We start from the raw sequence: 18,421 nt of genomic DNA, 5'->3' as shown, positions 1-18,421 counted from the left end.
TGGAGATATGAAGCTAGTCCTTTTCTCTTAAAGGGCACAACCACCTTTAGGCAACTGAAACCATTCTCTGGAATCCGTTATAAACATTTATTTAATTAGAGGCAATTGTAACTTCAATATATGTTTATTGAAAATTAACAAGGACAGAAAAAAAACAAAAACAGATGTAGCGTTTAGAGAAATGTAAAAAAAAAAAAATGGGGGACAAAAGCAGCAAAGTATTAACAGTACTGACTTCTTCTTAGGGTGATGCAAAGGTGGCAAAACAGATGTAGACAGAAAAGCAGACATATCAGATATTAGCCTTTTTTTGAGAGAGGTTGATCTTATCACCGAGGCTTAGTGCCATTCCCTGTGGAAAGAAAAGATTTATTACAACACAGATAGAAAACAAGAACATGAAAAATAATGTAAAAATAGGTAAGACGTTCTCACATTCCTTATTTGTACCCATTTCTACATTGAATTACTTTAATATTGAGCTATAATACAAAGCACCAATATGGCTTGAATTCAGAGTCAGTAAATTCAGTCAAGCTTTTAGTTCCCAGATTAAAACCAAGTCAGTGCACAGCAGCTGTGACCCACCTGACTTTTGGCCCTAATGCGTATGTGTCCGGTGACCGGTGCGTCGGGCCCCAGGTGAATGGGCTTCTCGATGCTGACGTTAGCCAGGGCATCTTCCCCAAAGATGGAGCGAGCATATAAGTTGGCAGCCATGAAGCCACAGAAACCAGAGAGTGCCTGATTTATTTCAGAAAACAAAAGAAAAGACAATGTGAAGAAAAACTCTTCAGCAATAACGAATCAATAATAGTACCTAAAATGGATAGCTCAGGGATGACAAATACAAGACATTACAAGCAAGCAAATACACAAACATCCCAAAAAGTTGTATGTTTTTTAAAATCAAACAGAGGACAAAACGCTTGTTGAGTTTTGTGTTAACAGTAACTCACCTTTTCAGGAGTCAAACACTTCATGTTAGTGGACTTAAGGATATGCTGAAGATATTCATTCAGATCAGTGATGTTTGTGTTTACCGTCACCTACAATCAAGACAGGTTCTGGAATTACTTGTTGTTAAATGGAAACAGCATTGCTTTAAATAAGGGGGAGGAAACTTGAAATTCCAAGAAGCTGTTGATCTATCAGGCAAAGCTTACCTTGTTTTCCCATTCAAACTCTGCCCACATCTGTCTGAACTCTGCATCTGTGCAGGAGGCTGGCTGGATGTAATCCATGATGTCAATATGAATGTCGCTGAGGACAACACAGTTTCTGTCGCTGGCAGCTCCGGACACATCATAGACTGCGGAAAAAGAATCAAATTTAAAAACACACCAGCAAAAACATAAATTAACTCCCTGTCATTTCTCTCTTACCAATGTTGCCAAATATAATCCCATTCTCGGTAGAAGCTACCTTGACATTAGCCTTTATGTTTGCAAAATCATGAGGGGCCAGAGTTAGAGGGGAAGGTTTTTCAACCAACTTCAGATCCCCTGAGGAATAAAGTAAAACGCTCAATTTAGAACAAGAACACAGAAAAAGGATACAAAACCAGTTTCAGAAGAGAATTAATAAAACAAACCTAAAGTGGCCAACTCAAGAGTGCAGTTCTGAAGAGTGTCACTTGTTTGGTTGACCACCAGCACATCCAGCACAATGTCATACTGGTTAACATGAACATAGGCTTCAGCGTACACTGGATCTGAGAAGCCAGTCAGCTGGGTCACCTAGTTTAGAAAAATTTTTATTTAATCATCATGTTTGATGCAATTACTGAAATAGCCTTCTAACATTTTGAGCAGATTTTACAAACAGCACAACAAAATATCCAGGAGTAATTCATTATATATTTCATAGCATAACCTATAACTTGAAAAATACAACCATGGCTCAATAGTTGTGTAACTTTTCCTAATGTCCAAAACCTACAGCGCCCTCTGTGGTTAATGAATAGATAGGTGAGCTTTTCAAACAACTCAATCTCTAGTGCCAAACTGTATGCTGCTCAGTAGGGCTTTGTGGCTTACCTTATTAAGTTTCGATGCAAGTGGGTCAGCAGCCTCCTTCCTCTGGGTGTTACCCATAGCAGCCAGCAAGCTCAGCTGAAATTGGTCCTCCTTAGAGGTCATCTCATTTTTGGCTGTGAGTTGCATGAAGGAGATCGGGTCGTCTGCTTGCACAGTCACGTTTCGTTTCTCAGATTCTTTCTGTGATCAGGATTAGAAACGCATTAGGGACCAGCCTTTATCTGCTTCACGATCATAGCTTTGAAATGTGTTGTGAACTACTAGAGCATAGTTCAAAAATATCTGGACACTTGCTCATTTTAGGTAACCGACAAAGTATGTGTTCAAACTTTAGAATGATGCAGAAGATACTTGGATTATAATAGGTGAAATATTGCTGTTATCACTTTCTATAAATCCATACTACCATCTGTGACTATAATTCTATGTTGTAGTTAATAACATGATCTAAGAGCAACAATAGAGGTGTCAAAACAAACTGGCTACAAATATTGCTTTTGTTAAAAACAGAAGAAATTTCAGTGATCATCTTCCTGTCACATCACTGAGACATGAATAAAAGTGATTTACAATTAAAACATGAACCAAAATGATTGTGACCAGAACTGTTAAAGGGCTCTAGTGGCATCTCTATTAATGTAATAAAATAGGACACACAGCTGAAAAAATTGAATGTTCAACCAGATTTTGGCAGCCTTATCAAAATGCTGATCAAATTTGTATGTTAATACCCATCTTTTTTTCATTATTCTCATAAAACTATCTAGAAATAAATTATTTCAAAACAACAGATTATTCAGCTAAAATAAAACACATCCCTGAAAAAGCAAAAATGTTCAACATAAATTTCCTTTTAAATCTACAACTAAGTCCAAGCTCCTCTTCTAAATCTAGTTTTAGACATTTTTCTTTTCTAACACATGTTTTTATTATTGTAAATCTATAAAGTTCAGCACTTTGGTCTGTGCTTCCTTTTTTAAAAAGTGCATGACGAATCAAGTTGACTTCACATAAAAAAAAGAAAAAGGAAAAAAAAACAAGAACAGGAAAATGTGATTTCTTCCTGAGCCTATGATTCTGAGGAGGTTAAATACAGAGTTCAGCCCAGTGACTCAACCACCATTACCTTCTGCGACAGCTTCTCCTCCTCCAGCCTGACGGTGAGCATATGCGACAGGGATCTGCGGCACTCTTTGTTGAAAATGTCATTCATAAGTGGTGAGCACTCTGACAGAACCTTCAGGCACAACGAGATGCGGTCCACATCATCGTCTGTAATTGGCTTCTTGGGCAGAGAGGACTTGCCCAAGTGCAGCACTGTGACCATAATCAGCATGGCTTCAGCTACAAATGACTGAAGATTCACAGAGAGGGGGAGGGATTAGAGAAACAAGCAGATGGCTTTAAAATAAATGAAGGGTTGTATAAGTGACTTTATAGGTAGAATAACTTACATTTTGTTTCTTCTTGTCTTGAACGATTGAAACGTAACGCAGGGCCAATTTGGTGAGTGTTGTGGCCAAGGAAGCCGCCACGAAGAAGTCTCCATCCATTAGGAATCCTCGGAGTGGTGGTCTGGGAAAAAAAAAAATACAGACTGAGACTTGTGGGGAACTCGAGAAAAATAATCAGTTCAAAATTGTGGACTTGTAATCCAACTCCAATGTGCAAATGTTACCTGTCCTCTTCTTTCTTCGAAGGCCTAGAGGAGCTCAGGGCACTCTGTGTCACGTAGGTCCCCATCTCCGTCACCAGCTTCTGAGCTGGAGCTGCACTTACTTCATCCTCTGGTTTCAACTCACCCGTCTCTTTTTTAATCTCATTCTCCACTATTGGGATCTGTCCAGTACACATGTAAGAGATTTAAGACCATTTTAATAAGACTAAAATTTACCATAGCCAATCAGTAACAACTTAGAGACATCACTAAGCACACACACCTCTCCTAGAGACCTGCGTACTTCCGTCATCACACTCTGGATGTCCTCCTTAGTGCTGCAGTATTCTCCTAAAATCCAAAGTGCTCCCCTGTAAATCCTGGAATAAAGCAATTGTGACAAACATGTACAGTGAAGCTTAGATGTTGTGAACTAAGCTGGACTTAGTCCAGCAAGTGTTAGCCTAACACTTATTAGACAACAAGTGTGTACTAACAACTCAAAGGTAAAAACTCAAATGCATTGCACACAAAGTGACCCATTTTAGGCAACTGTGCTTAACATACACATATAGGTGGGACATCACAAAAGAAAATAAAATCAGCATATCCACAAAGCTTTTCAACAAAGGGAAGAATAAAATGCTGTAAAATTTTCTAATTGACTGCTGCACACCAGCAGGTACATGACTTTCTAAACCCTCAGTGGTTGTGGAAACGTCACAGCGGTCCTAAATTAAGCAGCCTGGATTATGTGCTTCTCCACTCTTGCACCAGACTCGGACTTTGATGTTTAACTAAAATATAAAATTAACTTTCTTCAGAAGAGTGCTTTGGATCACTGAGCAACAGTGCAGTTATGTTTTTTTCTCAACTTCACCTAGTTAGGACGCTTTAGACATAGTCTCTGGCTCAGAGTCCACGACTTGTCAATCTCCGTTAAACTATTGAAAGGCCATGGATTCATACAATCATCTCAAGGCTTCTGTTATCTCTATGGCATGTGGGCCTTTTTTCCACATCATACTTTTTCCATTTTCAACTTTCCATTATCAAGCTTTGATAGAGCACTTTCAACACTCCGCCTTTTCTGGGTTAACGCTCCAAGTGGAGGGTATCAATGACACTCCACTTGAGCAGTCTTCCTCAAGATTGTGCAAGTCATGCCAACATTTCTGTATACATTTTTCTATTGGTCCTTTAATATTCAAAGAGCTGATAAACTTTGGAATTTTGTTAGCTGTAAGATATAATGATCAAAATTAACAAAATGCTTGAAATATTCTGTAATTAATTTCTATACAAACAATATCTGACCCATCCTTTATAACAATCCTATTATTTAAAAAACAATTATTTCAGGTTCCAGATAGTAATAAATAAAAGTGTTTCTGAAAGCTTACTTGACTGTTTTAATGGCATGAAAGACCTCCAGCATCTTCTCGATGATCAAAGGTCTTAAGCTGTCAAACCTCTGGATGGCCTCCCTCACAAACTCCAGCACATCAGCAGCAGCTGCCTCATTAGTGTCACTCAGGAATTCCATCAGCTAGGATTGAAATCCCATCAAAAACACATATATATTCATCTGAGTCTCTGTTAAGCTAATTATACAAATGGAAAACAGTTTAGAGAACATTTTCTCATGGTGCTAACATAAAAAACTCACCACAGGTATGACATTAGCTGCCATGTCAGGGAAGCGCACGCTGCATGAGTGGAGAGTGCGAACCAGCAGCTGTCTGTACTTATCGGTGTCTTCATGCTCTGTTACATTGTTTGTTTTAATCACCTCCTTCTTCAGAACAATCACCAACTAGAAAGCAGACAGAAGTCACAATATTTGCAAAGCAGCTTCTGTCAGAGAAAATACATCAAAAATAACCAAAAAAATAAAAACACCTGAAAAACAATAACACTTCATTTAAAACCGACCTCCTCCACGTTACGAGAGGAGACGAGGTCCAGGGCCAGCTGCAAGGTCTTCTTTCTGACTTCCAGGTCGGGGGTGCTGAGGACACGCAGGATGTCCATCACTAGGTCCTGGATAAATACATAAATAAGTAAATAGTTCATTAAACTGATTACATCCCAACAGTCTCACATAACTAAGAATAAATTGAATGTTGAAAACATTTCAAAGTAAAAGATAAAGCAGCCATGAATCAACCTACTTGAAGTACGCGCTCATGAGTCGGATGGTCCTTCAGTTCGATCAGACGATCGAGAACGATCAGCTTGACGTTGTTGTCGCTCTCCTTGATGATCAAATCAATGTAGCACTGCGCAGCAGCCTGGGGTCCGGAAAATTATATGATAGTCAGAAAACATATCAACAATGCGTCTGGCGTACAACAACAGTAGGGTAAAATATGCACCTTGATTGCTGTGGGAGCACTGGAGAGAGTAACAAGAGTCCCAGCAGCTTCATACTTAACAGCTGGACTGGAAGACTGCAGCAGATTGTAGATGCAACGGATAAAGCGGGCGCGCTCCGATGGATTAGCATGACAAACCTAACACACAGAACAGCAATAAAAAAAAAAAAAATCAATGGGTTTTTTTATTGCATGCTTGTTTAACTCAGAACCTGAATTATATAAATCGGCCTATTTCCTACCTTGTATATCAGCTCCACAATGACCAGCTGCAGGATGTCGCCGAAAGTATGAACCTGATCGATGCATGTGCTGAGGTAATCCAGAGCTCGATCCTGCAGGAACAGATGACTTTGCTTAGGTCTGCATAAACACCACGGCCTGCTACAAACAGACTATGTGCTGAAATGCAACAAACCTGATCTGCATGAATCAGCATCATGAAGGCATTTCTCTTACAGCTGGCATCTTTTTCATTGACAAGAAAATCATGGATCAACTCTGGAGCATCTGGGATGAGATGCTCAAAGTTCCTAAAAAATATAAAGCAGCTCATTACTCACAAAAAAAATGACAAACTGCATAATGTGGATGGGTAAGAAGATGTTCCCCTGTTGGTACCTATAGATGGTATAAATGGCCAGGACAGCGTTTCGGCGGACGTAGCTGTGGCGGTGCTCCAGACAGGCGCGGATAGCCGGCATCAGAGGCTCAAGCAGCTCAGATTCCTTCAGCTTGCACAGGAAACGGAGAGTGGAGCCACGGATGAACTCGTTGGGATGCTGCAGGTCCTGAAATTAAAAGAAACATTTGCAATAACTAAATGTGCAGAGAACAAAAGCAAACTGTTCTTAGAACATTGTAAAAAAAGAAAAAATGATTTTTTTTCAATTAAAATGTTAATTTCAACTAACAAAATGTATATTTGCCAAAGCTACAACTTAGGCAGTATCGTTAAATTTTTTGTTTTTTAATACAAATTTAAACAAAGAACAGTTTATGAGTTCTACAAGTCACAAAAATGACAAACTACTAAAATCTGGATATTATCTGAATCTTTACATATTTTTTCTGTTTGTTTGAAGTATTGAGGTCACAGTTCGCTCACCTTCCTGTAGGCATCACAGACCAGGATCATCTCCTGCAGCAGCTTGCCATCTGGAGTTGTTTTGGGAACGATCTCCCAGAAAACCAGCAGCAGCTTTTTTATGGTGTGGTCTTGAAGTGGCAGCACGAAGCGAATAATGGTCATCAGAAGTCCTGGCAATTTCTCACCATTCAGGATCATGATGATGACCTTCTTCAGGGCTTCAGTTTTTGCTTTGATCTCGCCCTTTTCTGAAGAGAAATGGTTTTCATATTAAACTCTATCAACTACTAAAAGAGAAATAAATACATAGGTTTAAATGTCTGTATTTTTACTACAAGTAAATTAGGATCTATGAATTACAGCAAAAGTTAGGGAAGTGGGGGTCATATTAAAAGGCTTACCTAGATCTGTTTTTAAGCTGACTTCAGAAGGGGGCTCCGAGTCAGAGGCAACATTTATCAGAGTGTAACAAACATTTTCTGCAGCTGTCATTTTGCTGCTGGGTTTGTAGAGGTTCTTACAAGAATCCCAGTGAAAAAAAGCTGTCTGGTAGATACCTATATGAACCAAAAGAAAAAAGAAAATATCAGTAAAGGGCAGAGAAAATGCCAGTGAAAATGATCTAAATATTGCCAATGATCTAAATATTGCACAAAAAAAAGCATCAACATTAACTGATCAAAGTCTGAACAAGGAAATACAACAAATACAAAAGACAGAGTAAAGCACTGTGTAATCTTACACAGCAGCAGCTTGGAAATGTAAGGAATGGAAAAATCAACAATGTCAAGAACTATTAATTCAGTGGCAATGGAATTAACACAAAATAAATTTCCACAACCACATTCTTGGAATTATACATGGTTCCCGTGAGAGATTACATATTATACAGCTATCATTTCAAAGAATCATTTATAGTTACATAGTAACCTTTTTCAAAATATTTTTATTCTCTTTAAGAGTTTGTGTTAAATTTCAAGAAATTGAGAAAAAAAAAAACATTCCAGTGAAAAGGGCTGTCAAACAGAAAAAATAAAAAACAAACCAACAGCACAGCTTTACCAATATTCCCGGGTTGGGTGTAGAAATATATTTGCATTTATATATAAATATATGGAAAGCAATAATTTAATAATAAATATATATTTTTATTAAGTTTCCTTTTTAAGCTTGGTAGTGTTACTTTGTTGTGCATCGATTTAAGGTCTGGCGCCGTTTATGCTTTTAGGTTGTTTAGGAGGCACTGAGTTGCTGCTAAGGCTAACTTAACTCTTATAATCAGTGATTTACTCACTATAGAGCAGAAAAATGTATTAGAAAAAAAATTTAATCTAACAACTTTTAAACAAGAACAAATATTAAATTGACCAGCATCATTAAGAATCTGAATTTAATCAGGTTTGTAATACCATAACATTCACAAGCCAACAAGTCATCTAAGGTTAAACTTGGATATCCTTCTAAAAAGAGCTACGGGGACAAATTCCCCAGTTTGTGTTTTTGTACTTAGAACAAGGAGAGTTCCCTTTATCTGAGCTTGCTTATGTGATCCCAAACTTTCCCATCTGACTGGTCAACATGACCTTGGCCCAGATGCTACTATTAATCTATTATTAACCTGTAAGCTGCTTAAAATAAAGCCCTCTGTTTAAAAATGTAATCTAAAATACAAGTTTGAAGTGCATTACTTTTACTTAAGCTTTGGTGACTGTTGCTTCATATGATGCTTCTGTGTTGAAAATGGATCAGTGAACTCTGGAGAACCACACAGATACAAAATCATAAATTGCCTTTTGTGACAGCTCAGGGTTTTTAAAGTGATGGGGAAAAAAACAGAGCCAGTAACTGTGTTACCAGAGTTTTTATATGCGAGTTTTGAAATATTGCATTAGTAGCAGTTGATGGAGACAGCAGAATAAAAAAATAAAAATAATAAAAACTTCCTCACTTTCATAAAAATAAAAAATAATGTTTTTACGCTTGCTTGAGGTGGTTTAGGTATTTCCAAAAAAAAGTTAATGCACAAAAGGGAAGGTGGTTGATTTACTCCCAATCAGCAGATGGAAACACACCTAACTCAGATATTCCTTTTTGTTTTCCTCTTTTAATACAGAAGTTTGCTTAAAATTTTAGGAGAATACTGCAGCACTAAGGAGGACATCCAGAGTGTGATGACTGAAGTACGCATGTCTCTAGGAGAGGTGTGTGTGCTTAGTGATGTCTCTAAGTTGTTACTGATTGGCTATGGTAAAATTTGTAAATTAGCAATGCACACAGTGACCTACCTTAGTTTACCTAACGTAGGTCACTAAAATATGAAACATACTTTGCAAAAAGGTCCATCAAGTCTTGAAACTTTATTTTTAACGGTACAATTATAATATTTAAAATAAACTTCTCCTTTAAGTACCTGCGGGATAACTGGACGTGGCCCTGGTACCAGGACCACTGTAAGGTGACTCAGGTGCCACATAGACAAACTGTGTTCAGTTAATGAAATTTTCCATTGATTTAGTATGTTTCTAAATATTACACCGCTAAGGCTGATATTAAAACAGTACTAGATGGAATATCTCAGCTAATCTCAGTGTATATACTATATGTACTAATGTTTTAATTGCTTTATTTTTTATATGTATGTATACCAATATGTTTTGCTACCGTCTTACACATGTTAAATTTGCCGGGGGTTGTGCATTAAAGGTCGATAGCGCCACGAATTCCGGCACAATTTCATTAAATTATCTTTAATTTTTCGTAAAGAATAATTTTACCGTTGTTCTCATAACAATATAAGGCGGTGCAAAGCAGCTAAGCAGCTGCTAGCTAAAACAGCTAAAGTTAAACAAGTGCGATTTGCCGTCTTTGCGACAAATAGAGTGGTTTGCATCAAAATAAACAGCTGGGTGAGGGGAAATCCTCACAAACAACCTTAAATTATCTTGTTAGTTTGGTTACACAGCTAACAGAGCATTACACGAAATACACGAATTCGTAACCCCTGTTAGCTAACAGTAGCTTAGCTTTCGTCCAGGGTTGTAATGAAATGGAGGACGGGAACATTAGCTTACTGTCTTATATGTTAAGATATGCAAAACAAACTATCACGCATGCTTATCAAATATAAGCTGTATAACAGCTATAATATATATCTAGTTCTTAAAGGTGGCTACCAATATCAAACTTTAGTTATTTACCTGTGTAAAAGCCCGATGAGCCCCCAGTGGTGAGCTGTCTATCGGCTCTCTGCTTCTTCCTTCTGACGTGGAAGGCAACTTCCTGAGCCACATCACAACTACCGTGCCCCGGAAGGCTCAAACGCGCAAGGAAAATCTAACAAAAATATTAAAAAGCTGAATTTTAAAATATATCAGAACGTTGCACTTTAATTTTAAGTTTTGCGTTCTTCTATTCTGTGAATGAATATTGCAACATCTAAAAGGGAAATAAATAGACACAACAAAAGATGAGAAATTGTACTATTTCATTCAATGTTTGTTGTTACAGAAGTCACAACAAAAGTAATCTTAAGACACTTAAAGATCAAACTAGAACCAGTTAAAATTTTTGCTTAGTTCAGCCAAAATCAATTCATTTTATTCAAATACATAAAAGAATACAAAAGTAATAGAAATACAACACTTAGAATAAAAATAAAATTGTACAGAGATACAGAAAAATCAAAATAAATGTTAAGTTGCAACATACTGAATAAAAATCTGAACTCATGAATCAATGTAGAAATAAATATCACAGTTTTTGTATGTTACGAGAATTGCCTGTTTTTAGAACACTTGTGTTAAAAAACACTGGTCGACTGTAAAAGTTTGCTTATGCTGTTTTAATCTTTCTTCTTATTTACTCGGAAAATATTATCTTACTGAAACAGCTCACGGGATGCACAAAGCTGAAATATGACACTTTAATTGTACCAATGGGATAAGCAGAATAGTTTTTCACCATAAGGCAAAAAACATAAATTGCTATAGCCTTGCAATTTCAATTTCCATTATTGTTTTATTTTCATTACAACAGATTAAAGTAGTTTGTAGCGTCCTCTAGTGGAAACTAACCTTAGATGATGCAAAAATATGTGAACGGACCTATACCTGCATGTTTCTCCCATGTGAACAGAGATAGAAAGCATCATATTAGTTGCTGTGCTCTGGCTGTCAGGATTGTTCTCCTACTAAAACTGTCTGAAATTGTCTCATTCAAAAGTTTAAGTTCTTTGTTACATAAAAGGCTTCCACAAAACAGGACCAGCGTCAGATGTTACAGTGAAAAACAGCACCTTTAACCAAATTTTAATTGTACTTTATTGCTTAAAGTTATTGCACTTTAACTGGTTAAATAAAGGTTTAAAAAATAACAGTTAAAAATATTTCATGAACTACTTCAAAATGTTTGCCATTTCCTTACAATATCACAGCATCTGTAATATCCCAGTGATTCTCAGACCTCTGTTATAGAAACTTTAACACATGATACATTTATGCAGAATACATGATTAAGACACACACAAAGAAGCTTGAGTTTCTTACTTGTTTCAGAGCATCAACCAGTTGTGGTAATTCCCCCCAAAAAAGCAATCACACCCACAACCCCATAAACCTTTACCGAATTTCCTCGTATTCATGGTAAAAGTTGTTAATATGTTTTGTATTGATTTGATTTAGATTCACAGTTTCATCCAATGAACCTGCACATGTGAAAATCCTCTGGGGTTAGAGTGGAGAGCACTATATCCTATGTTGAACACAATGCTTCACTTTTCTATTTCACTTACCTTTTAGCCGACATTTGATGTAAAACCAGGTGCAGCTAATGATATTAGAGGTCGCTCTTTTTAATTAGAGAGAAGGACCCACAATTTATGTTGTTGTAAACTGATGTATTAGCAAGGGCATAGTGTCAAATGGTTTGCTTTGCTGTTAATGTCTTCACTTCAAAGCGTTGTGTAATTTTTAAAACATCTTGAAATACACAACACCAAATTTGCTATTGATTATTGTCCTCAAGTAGCCTTGTCAAAAGCCGATAGTACTAACTATAAATACAAGTTGCCTGTGAGCTACTTTTAGTGTGACATAATTCTTAGAGGTAGAGCATGTTCAGAGTTTAAGCTCATATTTGAAAGTAAAGCCAGGATGGTTTGAGAAGTTTTGGCCATGCTCATATTTATTTTCTTATGCTAGATTATGTAACGCTGTCTTTGTGAAAGAGGGCCTGGTATTGCGAACAGATACACCGTACACAAAATAAAAACATAGAATGAAAATGTGGAGATAAGGAGTTGAAGCAATATTTCAAACTTTGACAAATTGATAAGCTCCAAAAAGAGCCATAAAGTTCATTTGGGAAAGTTATCTGTTATCAAGGTAGCTTTATGAATATGCAAAGATATGCAAAATCCATCTGTCCATTGACGCAGGATTGTGGGTGTTATTATTATTATTTCCTCATATGTTGATGATGTTTTTTAGATGCAGTTTTATACACAAAATTGGTCTGTATCTGCACTGAAAATTTTCTGAAACTTTTGAAGTTTAAGATTTTATTATTTGATCAGTTTTATAGTTTGCGTGGCAAAGTTTTTTTTTTTTTTTGCTTTAAAAGTAAACTAACTTTCATTGATATGTCTTTAGTTATCATTAAAGGGTATTTTCTGCCTTAACCCGTAAATCTTGTTTACAGAAACTGACTATGCTTTTGATCCAAACCAAGGTTAGCAATTTTCCAAGTTTTCCCAGCCCGGAGGGAGAGCACGTTTGGTGACATTGCTATCTCAGGATCCCATGCAGATCACACTTCACACACTCAAGTCATGAAGTTCTCAGTTGTGGGCTGTAGGCGGCGACGGAGAGCCCAATTTCTGTAAAAACAACATCTCACCTTCTTTCTTTAGTCCAAGTGCTGGAACACGTTTGAGTGACCATGGAGCGCGTTTGCTGTCATGTAGTTCGGCGTTAATACGCCGTGAATAGTTGTAAACGGGGGACCTTTGAGAAGATACGAGGAGCAGGACTCGAAGCTATGGCCGCACGGGAGGAAGGAGAGGTTTTGCACGGTAAACTAAGGCACCACGACGGGACTGGAAGTGTAAACAGCTCAGAGGGCTTCAGGAACGGCTATGTGAAGAGCTGCGTCACCCCCCTTAAACAGGACCATCAGAGAGGATTTTTGTTCAGCGTGTGCAGGTTTTGTAACGAAGACGTCCTCAATTCCAAACTGTTAAAGGTGTCTGCCCTGTACGTGGGCGCCTTTGTTGTTTTCGCCGTCTCTTTCCTCATTTCCAGGAGCTTGCAAAGTGACTCGGTGTGGGATTTGCGGACTTTTTTGCTGGGCTTCTCCCAGTCCATCAGTCCTCTGTTCAGCATAGGATGTGCGTTCTTCTTCCTCACCTTCTACCTGAGGAGGAAGAAGAAGCAGAGCAGCAGATCGTGGCTCCTGTCACTGCCAGCTTCGTGCTACCTCGGGGATTTTCTGGTTCTGCGGTTCTTGCAATGGGGAGAGGACCAGCACCAGATGCAAATGGTGGGCAGGTTGTTGTTCGTGTTGGGATGCGTGGGTCTGCTCACGCTGATCCCGACGCTCAAACTCAAGCACAGCGTCCTCGTCCTGGTGTTCGCCAGCGTGGTGTGGCTGCTCTCCCTCACAAGTTTGAGCGGTCTGCCCGCACTGCTCAGACCGCTCCTGGCCTGCTTTGCGGGGGTTTCTGGCTCCCTGTTGGGCATCTGTTTTGACCGCTATTACCAGACGAGGGAAGCGCCGTGCGGGATTTCCAGCGCGGAGGAAAAGGTCCCGGTGATCAAACCGAGGAGACGGTCCAGTTGTGTTTCACTGGGGGAAACGTCGACCAGCTATTATGGCAGCTGTAAAATGCCCCGCAGACCCTCGTTGCCCTGCATATCTAGAGAGCAGGTAGGTCACCTCACCCCACCTCCACCTCCCGCCCTCTGCAGGACCATGGTCTGTTGTTGTGGTTGCAAAAATAGGCCCACAGATAATCCACAACTGCTCACCGTTCACGCGAGTGGAAAGCACCCATGTCATGGCAGAAAGCAGTTCAAGCTCAACATAAGACAATGATCAGTTTGCCACTTTGATAAACAAATTGATAGACAACTTCAGTCATGAGTCTGTGTCATGTAACTATTTGATATCAGCGTCACTGAATTTGTTGTGTAAAATGACTGAAGGCAGCATCGCATTTCTAAAGAGTGACGTAGAAGGGCTAGCTCTGTTTCTATGTAACTTTATTTACATTAATTTTGGTTTTTATTTTCAGACCATTCATTTAAGCAAAACATGCACTATAAAAAAGTTTGCAAGTGCTTTTTGTGTAGAAAATTAAACCTATACATTTTCATATAGGCTTCAATAATAGAACCTTTATATTATTGAGCACAGCTGCTCAATAATATATTACTGTAACTGTCATCACAGTATGACTGTATGCAATATTAATGTTGAAAAGAGCTCCTTGGAATGCAGTGATTGTTATCTAATCTACTCCAACTATCAGAAATTGTCCAGAAATATTAAAACTTTGCATGTCAGTGAGATGCTTAGCCTGATTAATGGAGTCTTGCTTCAGAAGATGCACATAAATGATCTGACTTAAAGTCATTGTGCCAGAGACGCTAGATCACAGAATGTTTTGGAAACACACACGAGAAAGACAGGAGGGAGGACAGTGTGTGGATTTATTAGATCCGAAGTCATCATGGCAACATTTACAATTTACCAATAATATCACCTTAGCATAACTTTTTAATATTCTTGAGGCCTTGACATAGTTACAATAAGCAGATATTGACTGGTTAATCATTGTTATCTGGTTTGATTGCTGCTTGAAAGACGTGACTTATGGCTACATACGTTATAGTTCTACTACACATTTCATCAGCGATTGTGGTTTTGAAAATATTTCCAAACAGAAGGTTTTCCTTTCTTGTGTAAAGACAGCAAGAAGGGTCAGAACTTTGTTTCAGCCAGCTGACTGGCAGTATGCAGCACTGTCTACCATGCAGATTAAAAGCACTTAAAACCATTAAAAAACCGCATGTTTCAAAGCTAGCATTTTTTTAAACTAACATTTTAAAACTTTGGTATGCCTTAAAAAGCCCCTACGCTTGCTTTCGTAGTAACTTTTCATAGTTTTTGTGTTGCGGTTGCAGTCAGCTCCGTGTATGAGGACAATATCACTTTTGCATTGCCCATTTTTAGCTTGGCAGTAGCTATTTTGCATTATCTAAGTCTATAAGGTCTGCTTCACATAGTATTTCTCCATCTTCTTACATTTCCTACATTTCGTAATGTTTTATATCAGTTAAAAATAAAGAAATCTAAAGCTTGTCGGCGGAATAGCAACACAGCCAGCAGTAGAGCCAGTGATGTGGGCCTTAGTTTCACATGACTGTCGACAACACATACTGATGGTGAGCAGCTTCATCAGTCCCTAGCCGTCCTGCTGGCGAACATAGACGTGTACATTCTGCGAAAAGCCTAGTTGTTTACATTCATAAGATAATGGGGATGCTTTCCATTGTGGTGTCAGGCGTTTCATATTACATGCATCGTGCCTCGACTTAAAAGCTTTCTGTACACAACTGTTGCCTTCATCTATACGTAAACCACATAGATATAACTGTCAACAACGTATTTTAAAAACAAAGCAGGCTATTCTGAAGTAGATGCCAGACCATCAGGTCACGCACATTGTTTCTGTGTCCTTCGAGCTTTGGGAGGAATGATAAGAGAACTAAAATTGCATGTCCAGATTGTCTCGGTTGTTCTGTTTCCCGTTTCAGCATATTTCTTTTCTCCATTTACCACATTGCGTTTCATTCTATTTGTAGAATAGCATGACATACTATAATAGTCCCTAAAATTCTATAGAGAAAGCTTTATCCGACCAGATGCAAACATTTTAGATCCGAAAGGGAACTTTATTCATAGCAAAAAAAAAAAAAAAAAAACTCATATCAGATTAATTTAAGCATATTACTAAGCGGAGGAAAAGAAACTAACATAAACTAGAGGCATAAACTAAATACACAGAGGGAGTTGGCTGTTATGTTTTATAATTAGCTTTTGCGATGCTGCTTCTACGTTATTCACCTCATAGTAATTAGCCTCTAATTTACCAGGTACACGTTTAAAACAGTCAAGACCCTCAAAGTCCTTTTTGTTTTGTTTATCAGCTCAGAACTGAAGCCGGACATCGTATTTGACAGAAATACGTATTAGCTGGTAATCAAAATAATCTAAACTTGTGGGCAGTTATCATCAGTCATGCTTTGACATTTTCCTGGCTTTTCTGTGTTTTAGTTAAAGTTTTTCTTAGAAACCAATAGAAGATCATTTCAAAAATGGGTTTGTATGAATCTCCTCCACTGGTTTCCACTTGAGCTAAATTCTTATATGTACATTAGTAAAAAAAACAAGAAAAAAGAAAGCATATAAATGCTAGCTTTCTGATCCTGCATATCGATTGCTTATATATAATCCTGCAGAACACTTGTAGATGTTCGTCATAGTTGTTTTGCGTTTCATCTACCGCTCTTTTGTATCTGTTTGTCTCCCCTGTTGGACACAGAATTATTCCGCTGGGAAGGATTGCAAACTTTGCACAAGAAAGTATCTTCAGTAGAATAACAACTCTTTGTTATATTGTGTGATTCAATTGCGATATTGCACAAAAATGGACAGCCTTTGCGTCAGAGGCAGGCAAAAAGCAAGTACAAAGAATCATTTTGAAAGGAGTCACTCTGGGTTCACTGGTAATGTCGTACATGTTCTTCATCTTCACACACGTTCTGCACACAAAGCAGTCCGTGCACCCTCTGCCCCCCTCTTGTTTGACAGGGTCACTGGTTTCTGTCTTTCGCTCACAAATACAGGAGAACTGTTCGTCCATTAACAGCAACACGTGGTTTTTCAGGCACTGAGTTCATCAGTGTGGTAGGCATTGCTTTAGCGTCATATTCATACAAGAGTAAAACATTTGTTCAGGATGGTACGTGAATATGGACCACATTTGAAAGCATTCATAATTTTAGAATCATAACCGTCTTTTTTATTTATTTATTTTTTATCTTGTCTTGACCCTTGGTTGTGAAGATAACTTGCTAGCCTGTTTAATTTTGAGATATATTGTCACACTTTAAAGATATTAAATTATGTTCAGTGAGTTGTCTGCAAAGTTTTATCACTTGCAGTCTGTGACATGATTGATAATGTCCCCCCTCTCTCTCAGTTTCAGTGCTGGTAAATGGAAACAGCCACTCCTGCGCTTAGCACATTGACACCATAGTGAACTTTCTAACCTCTCTGGACAACACGCTCTCCTCGGAGAACCTCTGTGCCAGAAGCATAAACAATGTGTTCCCACAAAAGGAAGGGATTGACAATGTCTAGCACGTAGATTGGCTTTTTTTTTTAAGAGTAATAACCTGCACGTCTTGTCTACAGTGAAAGCAAACTTCAGAGAAGGCGTAGAGTTCTCCAGAACCGCCAAGTGATGGTTCCCAGACACTTGTTCCAGATGAGTATTATGATTGTAATAAACAATGGAGGACACGTGTAATGGATGTTTGTGGAGGTCGACATTGTCCCGGTGGGGAACCTCACCGATGTGACGCAAAAGGTTATAATGGACTTCTTCTACAAATACAAATAGACCTTGTGATTCATAGACCTGACATCAGTATGAGAACATTTCTGGATCATTTCATAAGTTTCTGACGTAGGGATGTCCCAATCAGGAATTTTCCCATTTGAGACAGATCTGTATCCGTTCTAAATAGGCAAGAGAGTCACTTTCTGATTATTTACAACATTTATTATATTTAGTGCCATGTACTTGCTTGAAAATAACATTTGATCAATAGTAGATCTCACTTAGTGTTAATATGTTCTCTAACATGGATTACTTTATTCAAGACAGCTGCTGACAATACATCACATAAAATGTGCCCAATGTTTTCCTTCCATTCTTTCTTCTGAGTCTTCAAACAACACATACAGATTCAATAAATTAATGTGCTTCTCTTGGTGACGTCGTACTGCTTGTAGATGTCACAGATTATTTTAGTGGTCTGTAATGTTGGGCTTTATTAGGACTTGTTGATGATATGACTCATAGCACATTTCACTGCAATTGTAGGAAATTGCGTGTTGACACAAATTAGAAATTATTCTCCTGCTTCCTAAACTTAGCGCTTTGCTTTGAATGATGCAAAACATTATG

The 18,421-nt window shown here is 38.1% G+C and overlaps 2 protein-coding genes across 2 annotated transcripts in view; one reads left to right on the top strand and one right to left on the bottom strand.

Moving 5' to 3' along the window:
- Positions 1–105: 105 nt before the first annotated feature.
- Positions 106–10,505, bottom strand: copb1 (COPI coat complex subunit beta 1). The gene is made up of 22 exons (XM_008405240.3): positions 10,362–10,505; positions 7,566–7,721; positions 7,183–7,412; positions 6,696–6,865; positions 6,493–6,607; positions 6,317–6,409; positions 6,075–6,212; positions 5,871–5,990; positions 5,632–5,739; positions 5,366–5,512; positions 5,100–5,245; positions 3,980–4,076; positions 3,718–3,878; positions 3,494–3,614; positions 3,166–3,393; positions 2,040–2,219; positions 1,595–1,739; positions 1,386–1,505; positions 1,167–1,312; positions 960–1,049; positions 589–744; positions 106–352 (listed from the first exon to the last, which is right to left on the bottom strand). Exons 2-22 carry the CDS (start codon positions 7,654–7,656, stop codon positions 293–295), a joined length of 2,862 nt encoding a protein of 953 aa, XP_008403462.1. The 5' UTR covers positions 7,657–7,721; positions 10,362–10,505; the 3' UTR covers positions 106–292.
- A 2,310-nt stretch (positions 10,506–12,815) lies between these two features.
- Positions 12,816–18,421, top strand: part of pde3b (phosphodiesterase 3B) — a 47,807-nt gene continuing 42,201 nt past the window's right edge. The window contains exon 1 of the mRNA XM_008405239.3: positions 12,816–14,088. Coding sequence (XP_008403461.1) covers positions 13,201–14,088 — 888 coding nt within the window. The 5' untranslated portion in view covers positions 12,816–13,200. The remainder of the gene's footprint in view (positions 14,089–18,421) is intronic.

This window comes from Poecilia reticulata, chromosome 3 (assembly GCF_904066995.2).
Source record: "Poecilia reticulata chromosome 3, P_reticulata-male-v2, whole genome shotgun sequence".
Lineage (NCBI taxonomy): Eukaryota > Metazoa > Chordata > Actinopteri > Cyprinodontiformes > Poeciliidae > Poecilia > Poecilia reticulata.
This window is presented reverse-complemented; position numbering and strand designations above follow the sequence as displayed.